Genomic DNA, 13,600 nt, shown 5'->3' with positions numbered 1-13,600 from the left:
GCCTGATGAGTGCATGCGTGCGTGCGTGCGTGCGTGCGTGTGTGTGTGTCTAGTTTTTTTTAATGAAATGATGCCTCTGTACCTGAGAAAGGTAGCTACAGTAATATGAATACATGAATTCAGATTTCCCAGTGAGTGGATGACAACATGATAGAGAGTAGGTTAAATGCCAAATAGCCTACTTTATTAAAAGTGTCATAACTGACTGTTAATATAGTATTCAATCAATCAAACAGATCATTACTAATTAACATGAGGTATTAAGTCTAGAGTTGACTGTATATTTCCCAATATTTACAATGCAATTCTGAAGACATTGAATGATTTTTAAATGTTATTTTCTCCCAGGCTGAAGGCAAGGGGGATTATGTGGTGTGTGTGTGTGTGTGTGTGTGTGTGTGTGTGTGTGTGTGTGTGTGTGTGTGTGTGTGTGTTTGTGTGTGTGTGTGTGTGTGTGTGTGTGTGTGTGTGTGTGTGTGTGTGTGTGTTTCACAAATTGTATTTATTATTATTACTAGACCGGTGCGCCTACTCGGGTCATGCATGTTAGAAACACATGGTCATCATACATGTTATGATGACCTCCTCTCTCTTACTTAGTTACTTCCCATTCTGTTGCCACTTTTCTTTGAATTTGATAAAGATGCCTTCCTTCTCCTCCTCCATCCCAACGTTACTGCCATTCTTCTATCACATTCTTCCATATTATGACTTTTGCCTACTTTCGTACGGCTAAGTGGCACAAACGTGACGCCAATCTGGGAAGCCGACAGTTTTGGTTGACTAATCTAGGAAGCTGATGCATACAATCTCCCGAACACACAGATAATTTGTGCGTTCTCTCTCCAGATACATATATAAGTGTTTTTTCTGTTCTCGTAAAACCCTTGGTCCGTCCGAATTGCCATTCGGCACTGCACACCTCAGGGTCATATCAAGTTTGAGACTTTTTTCGGGTCAGACGCTTTCCGAGTTACGCCGGCCAGAATGACACACACACACACACACACACACACACACACACACACACACACACACACACACACACACACACACACACACACAGATTTGGTGAAGGATAAAGCCTGTTGGTTGATGCTATGCAGTGGGAAATTGGGAATTGGAAACTATCAGGATATATATTGCCGTACATACAGTAAATATAGGTAAAAGAAATAGGCCTATGGCTTACTGTAAAGGCTTACAGTAAATTTATGGGAAGGCCAAAGAGAGACATTTCTCCCTTTGAAGCCTCTGTCTGGGTGATTCAGCGGCTGGTGCCATAACGATTTCATGTAATCAGTGTACAACCCACTATTGTTCTTCTAGGGAGTGATAAGATCTTGAGTGCTGTGGTAAACCATCTCCCATCTTGTCTTACATTGTTCCCGGCAGCTTGAGGTGTGAGCAGCTGTTGCTACAGGAAGGGACTAACTTCTTATATACTGTAGGAAATGGGAGTAGATTAACGCGAACACTCCTATACTGTAGGTCCGAATCATTCTTGTGACTCTACTTCCAGTATTCTTGCATAGGGTAGGATTCCCATCAAATTGAAAATGAAAGGAATGTGCATGGCTCCATGTGCATGGCTGCATACATTGTACCGTACTTAAGAAAATATGAACCCCACATGGTAAAATATGTTTGCAGAATTTTGCAGTAGTAGCCTATAATATAGTGGAGGAGTACTATGTATGAATGTGTCTTACTATGTTATACTGCATGCCAACATGGGCTGGGCAGGTTGTTTTGAAATAAAAAATGAATGCTATACTTACTTGATAGTATTTCTAATCATAAAGTAGACTTAAACATACAGTGTAGGACAGTTACAGTTTGAACAAGTGCATTGATTTTGGCAAACAATCACATTACCCACCACATTACAGGGGAAGCTCAGTAATTTACAAGAAGAATGTGGGTGGTGGTCATTTCTGACCTTTCTAATTCTAATCGGTGTGCAGGAAACTGGCTGGGATTCTGGCAGGAAGAGGTATTTTTAAGAATACAGGATATTTGCATGACTTCTGTCATAGTTCACGTGTAGTCTTGTTGATGTCAAGGTGGGTTTCTGATGAACACTTTTCCATATGTATCTGGTAGTCATGGACAGTGGTGTAAAGTAACATTTACTCAAGTACTGTACTTAAGCACAATTTTGAGGTATTTTTTACTTTTACTTACAGGAGTATTTCCAATTTTCAGTACTTTTACCTCTAATCCACTACATCTCAGAGACAAATATTGTACTTTTTACTCCACAACAATTATTTGAAAACTTTAGTATCTAGTTACTTTGTAGATGTTGATTATTATTACAAAACCATTAACCACTTCAGTCCTATGCACATTTCGGCCATTTGAAAATAGCTGATCTACTGGTACTTTAAGTACATTTTGATGGTACTTTAAATACTTTTGTACTTTTACTCAAGTCAATTTTTAGTTTTACTTGGAACAGTATTTCTACATTGCAGTATTGATATTTTTACTTAAGTAAAACATTTTGAGTATTTTTTCCACCACTGGTCATGGACCAGCTACTGCACAATCACATAGTCATAGAGTAATGGAGTTTGTAGGAATTGTCATGGAAATATCTGCTCTGAAACAAAAGTCTGATAAAATCTATTTTTAAAGTTATTTTGGGGTCTTTTCTAGCCAGGAAACAAGGAGAGTCAGGGAGTGACATGCAACAAATGGTCTGGTGGGACCAGGAATCAAACCAGGGACTTGCTGTTAGGCATTAGAGCCTATGTGGTATATGCACCCTAACCTTTCGGCTATCTGGTCAACCCCAGATGTTCCCAGATATTATTTCTGCGATGTAGAACATTTTAATGTTCATCTATTCTATCAGACATGTTTTACCAATTAATCTGTTAATGAAATGAATCAAAGCAAACTGTCTTTCGTTGATAAGAGCGATTGAAGCTCAGGAAATTGTTGGTCTAATACCAAATGACCAATTAAAGTGTTTAAGAACACAGGAATAAAACATTAAAGAATTTTGTTTACCCAGGGCAGTAGCTGAGCACAAGTGTTAATTTTCAGCAAAGCCCTGCACATGGACACACACATTAAAACCTGGGAGCTGACCAGTACAACCACAGTTTCATAGTGTTGGCCACCGAGAAGCTCCACTGGAGCAGTTGGGGGTTCAGTGCCTTGCTCAAGGGCACTTCAGCGGTATTGGGGGAGGGCTGGAAATTCCAGGCCTGGCCTGAATACAGATGGAAAAACCCCTTGAGGGAGTATGGCATGGCAAAATCAGTGGCATCTGTTTATAAAACATTTTTAAAAGCACTGCTATTGATGTAGGCCCTAGATCTGTTTTACCTTATCGCAAGTATCGCAGACAGATGACGTCAAACTTTCCCTCAAAAGCAGCAGGATGTTTTGCAATCACGATTGCTTTCCTGTGGAGTTTTCACTTGGCTCATAGCCCCAACCGGCACCACCAAATATGGTGTGCTATACTTGAAACTCAAGTAAGAAGAGATAACTGTTAGTCAGAGAGGTGGCAGAAATATGTTTGTTGAATTTAAATGTCTGTACTACTGGGGCCAAACTCCAAAGTGACTTGGATCAACAGTTCCAAGAGTGCATGTGTTTTTAGCGTGAGTGTCCCAAGTGCTGCTTGTGTTAGTGTAGTGATAAACCCACCGACCTATGTAGGAATTTGAATATTACAGTATGTGCATTAACCACTTAAACCTTATTAAAAACGGTTCAAAAATAGCTGATCTACAAGCTCAGCTCACACATGCCAAAAATAGGGATGCCAGGTTGAAAGCCTAAATACACTACGCACTGTATGTCCTTATGTGTCTGATATTGTTTCCTGCTGACAGGACTTGTGTAGAACAGCTCCAGATGTTGTTGTTGTTAAGTATGTTTATTCTACATTCTGTAGCTGTTTCATATTTTTATAGTGGTTTCAGTCATCCAGTTCTCTATTTTTCTGGCTCAGCTATGAGAAATTTGAAAAGCTGATAAAATGTTATATACAGTATATATATTCAAAAGCATGTGTCACAGAATGAAAAGCAGTTCAATTGTTTATTTGAATATTTAACATGGTGAATGATACAAAAGGGCCAATGCAGATTTTGTAACTGGCTTTTTGCTTCAGAGATAAGGAAGAATTCTCTTAAGTTATTAGGTGTGCAGATTGCTCAAGACTGAAAAAATTAATCACATTCCAGCTAATGCTGCATGTGAAGTAAGTTAACATCTGACGAGAAAAGAGGTGACATTGGCAGTCTCCATCCTATTCTGTGTCATCTGACCAGGTGATCTCATAGTCACTGAAAGCACTCTTCAGCTTTTCAACGGATACCGAGTGGTCAGCTTTGCCGAAGCCCTGGAAAGGTTGGACAAATATTGACAATAACATTAACATATAAACATGAATATATTCGTTGTACAATTTGTGTGTGTGTGTGTGTGTGTGTGTGTGTGTGTGTGTGTGTGTGTGTGTGTGTGTGTGTGTGTGTGTGTGTGTGAAAGAGAGAGAGAGAGAGAGAGAGAGAGAGAGACAGACAGAGAAAGAGAGAATAAGGAACTTGCATCTCCTATGTAATGATGCACTTACAGTTGATTCTCCGAACACTCTCAGTTTTTTGTTGTTAGTGTTGTGCTCTATCTTGCCCCCTCCGAGGCACTTGCACTCAAGTCCCAATGCCTCCATGGCTGGGCTGACCTTCTCAAATATGTTATCTGTAAACCAGAAAATGTCTAGAATTATACACATGCTGGTCTTAAATAAATGATCAACAATTGTATTTAATCCAACCCAAGATGCCTCTGAGACATTTAAGTAATATGTTTTACTTGAAGCTATGTAATTGCTATTGCCTATTGCAATGAACCATTGGAACAGACAGTAAGCACGTCCAGTTTGCACGTGCACATGTGCACCTTTCTGAGGTCCTGATATGGGGTGACATTGGTCCACACAGTAACAAGGTATCTTTTTGTCAGCTCTTAGTTTGAACAGTGGTGGAAAAATAACTCACATTTTTTACTTAAGTAAAAGTATCAATACTGCAATGTATACTCTGTTACAAGTGCAAGTCCGGAATTCAAAATTTACTTGAGTAAATGTACAAAATTATCAAAGTGTAGGCTACTTTAAGTCCCAATTCCAAAAGTAGAATGTCCCATTTCACAAGTCTTCAAATGTATACACATTGTGACACATCTTTTGAAAATAGCAGATCTACTCACATGTGAGCAGATCAAGATGCAATGCAATGCCTAGATCGGCTATTTTCAAATGGCCGAAATATGTAATGTATGTTTTGCAATAATAATCAAAATCTACAAAGTAACTAGCAACTAAAGTTTTCAAATAATTGTAGTGGAGTAAAAGTGTAATATTTGCCTCTGAGATGTAGTGGAGTAGAAGTAGAAGCACTGAAAATTGGAAATACTCCAGTGAAGTAAAAAATACCTCAAAATTGTACTTAAGTACGGTACTTGAGTAAATGTACTTAGTTACTTTACACCACTGCGTTAAAAACGTAGCCTGGTAAACCCAAAAACGCACTTGACGATCATGCCTTGTTTAGACAAGGACAATCCATAGAGTTAAAAGGGACAATCGTGTAGCCATCGGTGGCCATTTTCCTCATAATTATAGTGTACCAGAGTGCAATACACCTCCCAACCGATAGGGTCACGTAGTTGAACGCATTTGGAAAAAATGGCCACCAATCGGATTAAAATGCTTTTTATTGAAGAATACGGAAGATACGGGTACTTCTGAGGGCCCGTACATCATTGTAACATCCGTGGCGGTCGGGTAAGCAATTTATATTTGAAATGTGAACGTTTATGTAGATGTACGGGTTGTAAATGGAGAAAGTGCAAAAACCAGGTTGAAGTTCAGCCATGACGCTCGTGACGGACGAGTGTAGTGTGTTACAATGGAAGCAAAGCAAAATCAAGCAACGCGCACCAAAACAAGCCCGCTACAACTTAGCTTAAACTTACTGTGATACTTGGCATCTTTTGTGCCTCTTACTATATCTTTGTGCACATCTCCGTCTTTTAGATTTATCCTCACTAATATGTACTTAAAGGTTCCTTCAGGATCAATCTCAACATCGGGGACTTTAGCCAGTGTGTCTGCCATAGCTGCAGTGCCTAGTCTCAGAGTACCAGCGACCGCTTTAGACACCGTTCTTCCAACGACAGCAAACAACATGGTGCAGAGAGAGAGTCGTCATACCATATATGGATATAAGGGCGTACACACTCGTGTTTTAAAACTGTGGTTCTCAAACCTGTGGGTCGGAATCCCCAGGGGGGTCCCCACATTATTGTTGGAGGGTCCTCAAGTGACAGTGAAGTGTCAATTTAAGGACTTCTTAAGACCTCAACAAAAAAAGATTATAAATAAAAGAAAAAGACCATTACTGCATCAAAAGTAATCAACACATTATTCTATAAACACATTGGCAAGCTCACAAGGCATTGTGAACTTGTATATCTGCTATTTTCACAATATTGATCTGTGGAATCGAGTCAAACACATACCAAGTAGTGCTTATCAGGGTGGGGGGTCCCTAATTCAAAATAAATATGATTATTTTGGGGTCATGGCCTAAAAAGGTTGAGAACCTCTGTCTTTAAGAACCAGACTTTGAAGCTGTTAAAGGTGCAGCCAGCAATTGCCCGATAATTTATTTATAGTATAGATTACACTTTTTTTGGAAGGAATATTGAGCCTAAAAGCCTTTTTTAAATGTTATAATAACATTGAACTTGAACCCAAAAAGTTTGATGCACTTGAGAGTGAATGATTCGGAGATTGAGCAATTTGGCATGATGTTAGATAAGACATTCATATTTATTTAAGAATGAATGTATACAAAATAAATGATCTGTTTTTTGAGTAGTTGGATCGGTAACGGGAAGAGTGGGCACCTAGGAAGAGTGGGCACCTCGATGTAATTGGCTATTTGGTCCAAAATGTTAAACAAATACAATATTTGTACATTTTGCACAAAATAGCAACAAAATAGCACATTTTACATCAAGGTGCCACTTTTCTTTTAGTGCCCACTCTTCTTGTATCCGTTGGATTTCTACATTAATGTATTTAATCATCTAGCTACTTAAGTGTGTCACTCTCACTTTGATGCTTGCTATCAGTGTCAGTGACTGTTAAAAGGAGGGAGGAAATCTCCTTTTGTTTTTCAGGTGGTGGTGGTGTCAGTGGGTCTCGTGCATGTAACCTGTTGCCCTCCACTGTCAATGGTTGGACAGGAAGCAGGAATCAGGATATGACCCTTCACATCTGTGGAAAAACCTGTTGGCTAGTCAACAGGCGCCTCTGCTACTGTGACCCATCTAAAAACATTGAGACCACCATAAAATTCACGTTAATGGGATAGTTCACCACCAAAATGACTTTTCTTCTAACGATTAGTCAGCCCATGTTTTTTTTTTTGTCGCATTCCTAAGCCAATAATTTGATGATAGGAGACACAAAGAGTCTACTTTGTGTCTCCTACCGGAATCGCTGCCACCGGTCCGCTGGTTATCAAATTATTCTAATAATCGACTAATCGATAGAAAAAAGAGCACATGACATCTTCTCCCTAAAGTGTTGTCTTGTCCGAGTGTGCAGGCCTATCAGTTGTGGAAAGCATTAAGCAACTAAGTACATTTACTCAAGTACTGTACTTAAGTACAATTCTGAGGTATTTTTACTTTACTGGAGTACTTCCAATTTTCAATACTTTTACTTCTACTTCACTACATCTGAGAGGCAAATATTGAACTTTTACTCCACTATAATTATTTGAAAACTTTAGTTTCTAGTTACTTTGCAGATTTTTATTATTATTGCAAAACCACTTCAGACTCATATATACTTTGGCAATTTGAAAATAGCAGATCTATAAGCTCACAATGCGTCACGTCACGATGCGATGCATTGTGAGCTTGTAGATCTGCTATTTTCAAAGGAGTTTTATACATTTTAAAACTTGTGAAATGGGACTTTCTGCATGATGATGAGTACTTTTACTTTTGGTACTTTTGGTATATTGCCAATACTTTTGTACTTTTAATCAAGTCAATTTTGAATACTTGTTCTTGTAACAGACTATTTCATCAATAGGGTATTGATACTTTTACTTAAGTACAAAATGTGAGTATTTCCATCACTGATGTCTATACTGTAGGCTTGTGACTTGCAGTGGATCAACTTAACATTTCAAGATACTGTATATTTCACTTATAATTCTTTAGAATAAAACTAAGGAAGGGCTTCCTTGCATGTGCACTGCCTAAAGTGGAAGACCCACATGTACTGTATATCGTTGCTGTCAGGTGGACACCTTGTACGTCCAAAACCATACCTTTTTCATTATTATTTTAAAACATTTTTAAATCGTGAAAATAGCAGATCTACAAGCTCTCAACGTGCCGCAACGATATGTTGAAACTCAATAGTTTTTTCTCCTACTTGATTGTTGTGTGTGTGTGTGTGTGTGATATTGCAACACCCTTTGTAAAATGGCTGCTTTTGATTATTATTTGATTAAGACATATCACATTGTTCATGTCAAAGAAGCACCCTCTTTGTTTATTCATTACTACTCTGCCAGTTTTTTAGGCCCATGACTCTTCCATTTTTGCAGTCTTAACTCATGATTCTTATGCCATCTCTAATCTCACAAGAAATGCTCATTAAAAAATATATATACTTTGGCATATAACATTTTAAATGATTGAAAAATAACACAATAAAACATTGAAGGCAGTGGGAAATACCAGTGAACCACCAACTTACCAATAATATTATACACTTTCACAGAAACTCTGCAGCACAATGGGAATGAAGACAGTCATTAAAAAAAGTGAGAGCACGACATATGTTTCCGAGAGGGGGGGGGGGGGTTTACCCTGGAAAGGCTGCGGTTCCAGGAAAAGTGAAACGGTCCTCAGGCCGGCCCTCGGAGGTCCGCCTCAAGGGCCCGCCTCCTTGAGTATTATAAACCCTGCAGAGTTGTAGAGGCAACAGAATCATCTCATGCTCTGTCTGACTCGGACTACAGACACACATACTTCTTGGAGTACCTGCTTTAGATTTTCACACATAAACTTATCATGGTTAGTGTGATGTATTCCAATTTTTTGCAACAGAAACTACCTGTGTGTGTGTGTGTGTGTGTGTGTGTGTGTGTGTGTGTGTGTGTGTGTGTGTGTGTGTGTGTGTGTGTGTGTGTGTGTGTGTGTGTGTGTGTGTGTGTGTACATATATGCTTTCATCGTTTCACCACATTCATTCATTCATTATATTATGTTATGTTTGTTGCTACAGGATCACCGTTTTGGATTACATCGAGCCAGTGGATCTCAGATTTCTTCATGGATTACCCTGATCTGTCTTTATTCAAGTATGTAAATCTATTTGAAATATATAACCTTAAGCATTCAGGGCCTAACAGCAGGAGTATTTGCAGATTAACCCAGAATCTTTTGATTATTATCTGATAGAGACCTCTAAAAGGTTCAAAATGTGAACGGAATTTGCACAATCTGAATGAGTAAACTGTCCTTCCTTCTTCAGCGCTGTGTATATGGACGAGAGTAGAGAGCTGGTCTTACTTCTACTCCAACGACACAATGAACTGGAATGACGCCAGCGAGTGGTGCCAGATGAAGATGAACAACTCACACATGGTGGCCATTCAGAACCAGGAGGAGATCGCTCATCTCAACAGCTGGCTTCCCAGGCAGAAAACATACTACTGGATTGGGATCCGCAAGATCAACGACATCTGGACCTGGGTGGGGACCAACAAGAGTCTGACACCTGAAGCGACCAACTGGGCCAAGAATGAACCAAACAATGGCAAGAATAATCGAAAGAAGTCATTGAAACAGCAGGAGGACTGTGTGGAGATGTACATTAAGAGGGAAAGTGAACAAGGCAAGTGGAACGATGAGAAGTGTGGGAAGCTGAAGACGGCTCTGTGTTTCACAGGTAAGCAAATTAAGCAAATGATTAATTCATTTAACTCTGAGAGTATACAAATGTAACCAAATGGACCCGTCAGGGTTCATTTGGTTTCATTTGTACACTCTCACAAATGGATAAAACAATTTGAGTCTGGTCTGTTAGTGTGAAAGTCATGCAAAAGTCTTTCCTTCATTTCTGTCCACAGCTGCCTGCAAGAAGGATTCATGCCAACCCCAACACGGAGAATGCGTGGAGACCATAAACAACCACACGTGCAGTTGTTTTCCAGGTTTCTACGGTGATAAGTGTGAGCATGGTAAGAAAACACCTCAATGTGGTTTTTATTTTAGTCCAGATTATACCACACTGCATTTCCTTTAGTCCAGATATTATACCAAAGAGCATTAATATCTAATATGAATTGTTCTTTATTTTCTTTGTTTTGTTTACCAGTTGTTCAGTGTGACAAAGAGGAGGTGACAGTCCATGCAAAAGCGAGTGTCAGTTGTTCCCATGTGAATGGCCAGTATGCCTACGACTCCCTGTGCCAGTATTCCTGCGAGGATGGATACAAACTGAGCACTTCTGATCCCATGAAGTGCAACGCCTCTGGAAAGTGGTCAGAACAGCCACCGACCTGTGAACGTAAGTTCAGTCTCTTTTTGTGAAAGAGGTTTTCTCCATATATCATATCATATTAAAAACGCACCCGTGGTGCTATTCAATTGATGCCATTATTCCAACAAATCATATTTGTAGTATGCGTATCTCATTATCACAAATGTGTTGTAATGTTTTTTTAAATGTCCTGTCTCATGCAGTGAAGAAGTGTAAGGAACTATCTGTTCCTGGCAGAGGATTCATGAAGTGCTCAGATCCTCTGGGCTCCTCCAGCTACCAGTCTACCTGTGCGTTTTCCTGTGAGGAGGGTTATTTCGTGGCTGGCTCCATGTCTGACCATCTGCAATGTCAATCCTCAGGACACTGGAATGACTCACAGCCACACTGTGTTGGTACGGACCCATATTCCTTTCTCTCTCTGTGTGTGTGTGTGTGTGTGTGTGTGTGTGTGTGTGTGTGTGTGTGTGTGTGTGTGTGTGTGTGTGTGTGTGTGTGTGTGTGTGTGTGTGTGTGTGTGTGTGTGTGTGTGTGTGTGTGTGTGTGTGTGTGTGTGTGTGTGTGTGTGTGCGTGCGTGCGTGCGTGTGCGCGTGCGCGTGCGTGCCTGTGCGTGAGTGTGTGTGTGTGTGTGTGTGTGTGTGTGTGTTTTTGGTGAAGCACTTTGTACTTTTGTAGTGCTATAGCCTACATATGCATCTATATTTTAACTCACTGTTTTCTTATTTTACAGCCATCATGTGCCCATTTCTAGAGCACCCTGAGAACGGAGCTGTCAACTGTGGGCACGATGATAACATCGAAATGAGGTTTAGTTATGAGAACAGCTGCAGTTTCACTTGTGACCAGGGCTACCGTCTGGTGGGGGCAAACACAGTGACATGCACATCAACAAAGGAGTGGAGTGAGAACATACCTCATTGTGAAGGTGAGCACAACCTTCAGGTGTCATTCTACTTCAGGTATCATTCTAGCATCCTCAAAGCAGGTCTAGTAGGAAGTACTGGTTCAGACTCAGGGTACTCTTCATTCCAAATGGGGAATTTGAATGCAGCGAGGCATAAAACACACCCTCATACACTCATAGGTCACAAAATGTACAGTAGCTTTGAGGTAAGCTCAAATCATGTATTATCGTCTAATTTCCATTGTCTCTCTCTCTCTCCGTCTGTCCTACAGCTATTACTTGCCAGCGACCTGAAGGAGATGCTTTCCTGCTTGTGGAGTGTAGTAATGCCACCAACGAACTGCCACCTGACGCCACATGCAATTTCAGGTGTGGTGCAGGTTTTGAACTGCAGGGGGTGTCCAGTATTCAGTGTTCTGAAGAGGGACAGTGGACGACTGACAAACCCACCTGCAAAGGTATTTTTGCCTGTAACTAGTTCTGAAATACTAAATAAGATCATATATATTTTCCACAATCATTCACAATCTATCACGAAAATGGAATGTGTCTGATTTTGTGACATGTACTGACATCTAAATCTTATCTTCCTCTCAGCACTGCAGTGTCCCTCTCCTGTGGCCCCCGTGGGAGGCCGGATCAGCTGTGTGGCTCCCCTACCCTCCTTAACTGTGTCTGCTGCAGACCCCCATCCACAGGGCTCAATCTGTACCTTCAGCTGTGATGAGGGCCATGAACTCCAGGGGTCCCTGAACATGGAATGCACACAGACAGGACATTGGAACTCTACCCTTCCTACCTGCACAGGTATGTCCCTGCTTACAACCAGTTCACCCAGGTCAGGGACAGGCGCAATTATGCCACAAGATCCATTATAAGTAGTGTGTGGCCTGTGTCAATATATAACTGATAGTATAATGATAGTAAATGTTTTTTTTTTTGTGAAGCACTTTGTACTTTTGTAGTGCTATAGCCTACATATAAAGTTTCTACATTATGAAATGGAAAATGTGCCGCATCTATTGATATTTTAACTCACTGTTCTCTTGTTTTACAGCCATCATGTGCCCATTTCTAGAGCACCCAGAGAACGGAGCTGTCAACTGTGGGCACGATGATAACATCGAAATGAGGTTTAGTTATGAGAACAGCTGCAGTTTCACTTGTGACCAGGGCTACCGTCTGGTGGGGGCAAACACAGTGACATGCACGTCAACAAAGGAGTGGAGTGAGAACATACCTCATTGTGAAGGTGAGCACAACCTTCAGGTGTCATTCTACTTCAGGTATCATTCTAGCATCCTCAAAGCAGGTCTAGTAGGAAGTACTGGTTCAGTACTCAGAGTACTCATCATTCCAAATGGGGAATTTGAATGCAGCGAGGCATAAAACACACCTCATACACTCATAGGCCACAAAATGTACAGTAGCTTTGAGGTAAGCTCAAATCATGTATTATCGTCTAATTTCCATTCTCTCTCTCTCTCTCTCTCCATGTGTCCTACAGCTATTACTTGCCAGCGACCTGAAGGAGATGCTTTCCTGCTTGTGGAGTGTAGTAATGCCACCAACGAACTGCCACCTGACGCCACATGCAATTTCAGGTGTGGTGCAGGTTTTGAACTGCAGGGGCCGTCCAGTATTCAGTGTTCTGAAGAGGGACAGTGGACGACTGACAAACCCACCTGCAAAGGTATTGTAACACACACGAACACAATCTTTGCCTGTAACATGTATTTCTGAAATATAAGATTATTATATATATTTTTTTTACCACAATCATTCACACAATTTATCACAATTATTGAATGTGTATGAGTTTGTGACATGTACTGACATCTAAATCTTCTTCTCAGCACTGCAATGTCCCGCTCAAATGGCCCCTAAGGGAGGCCAGATCAGCTGTGTGGCTCCTTCCCCCTCCTCATCTGTGTCTCCTGGGGACCCCCGTCCGCAGGGCTCAATCTGTACCTTCAGCTGTGACGAGGGCCATGAACTCCAGGGGTCCCTGAACATGGAATGCACACAGACAGGACATTGGAACTCTACCCCTCCTACCTGCACAGGTACTGTATACAGATGTGTATGCA

General features: G+C 40.7%; 2 protein-coding genes across 2 annotated transcripts in view; one reads left to right on the top strand and one right to left on the bottom strand.

Moving 5' to 3' along the window:
- Positions 1-4,046: 4,046 nt before the first annotated feature.
- Positions 4,047-6,209, bottom strand: LOC311052182 (14 kDa phosphohistidine phosphatase). Its single transcript, XM_084067006.1, has 3 exons — positions 6,004-6,209; positions 4,601-4,725; positions 4,047-4,369 (listed from the first exon to the last, which is right to left on the bottom strand). Exons 1-3 carry the CDS (start codon positions 6,143-6,145, stop codon positions 4,277-4,279), a joined length of 360 nt encoding a protein of 119 aa, XP_083923132.1. The 5' UTR covers positions 6,146-6,209; the 3' UTR covers positions 4,047-4,276.
- A 2,832-nt stretch (positions 6,210-9,041) lies between these two features.
- Positions 9,042-13,600, top strand: part of selp (selectin P) — a 30,700-nt gene continuing 26,141 nt past the window's right edge. The window contains exons 1-12 of the mRNA XM_084066038.1: positions 9,042-9,135; positions 9,346-9,421; positions 9,595-10,011; positions 10,193-10,303; positions 10,441-10,632; positions 10,809-11,000; positions 11,337-11,531; positions 11,783-11,968; positions 12,108-12,317; positions 12,568-12,762; positions 13,018-13,203; positions 13,367-13,576. Of these exons, the coding sequence (XP_083922164.1) occupies positions 9,133-9,135; positions 9,346-9,421; positions 9,595-10,011; positions 10,193-10,303; positions 10,441-10,632; positions 10,809-11,000; positions 11,337-11,531; positions 11,783-11,968; positions 12,108-12,317; positions 12,568-12,762; positions 13,018-13,203; positions 13,367-13,576 (2,173 nt within the window). The 5' untranslated portion in view covers positions 9,042-9,132. The remainder of the gene's footprint in view (positions 9,136-9,345; positions 9,422-9,594; positions 10,012-10,192; positions 10,304-10,440; positions 10,633-10,808; positions 11,001-11,336; positions 11,532-11,782; positions 11,969-12,107; positions 12,318-12,567; positions 12,763-13,017; positions 13,204-13,366; positions 13,577-13,600) is intronic.

This window comes from Gymnoscopelus microlampas (genome assembly GCF_963454915.1).
Source record: "Gymnoscopelus microlampas genome assembly, chromosome: 9".
In the NCBI taxonomy this organism is placed as follows: domain Eukaryota; kingdom Metazoa; phylum Chordata; class Actinopteri; order Myctophiformes; family Myctophidae; genus Gymnoscopelus; species Gymnoscopelus microlampas.
The sequence above is the reverse complement of the archived record's forward strand: the minus strand, read 5'-3'. Positions and strand labels throughout refer to the sequence as shown.

Coding starts and splice junctions, on each gene's coding strand:
- LOC311052182 (XM_084067006.1), bottom strand. CDS start 6,145: ATGGCAGACACACTGGCTAAAGTCCCCGATGTTGAGATTGATCCTGAA. Junction 4,726..6,003: donor AAAAGATGCCAAGTATCACA/GTAAGTTTAAGC, acceptor TCTGGTTTACAG/ATAACATATTTGAGAAGGTC. Junction 4,370..4,600: donor GAGTGTTCGGAGAATCAACT/GTAAGTGCATCA, acceptor CAACCTTTCCAG/GGCTTCGGCAAAGCTGACCA.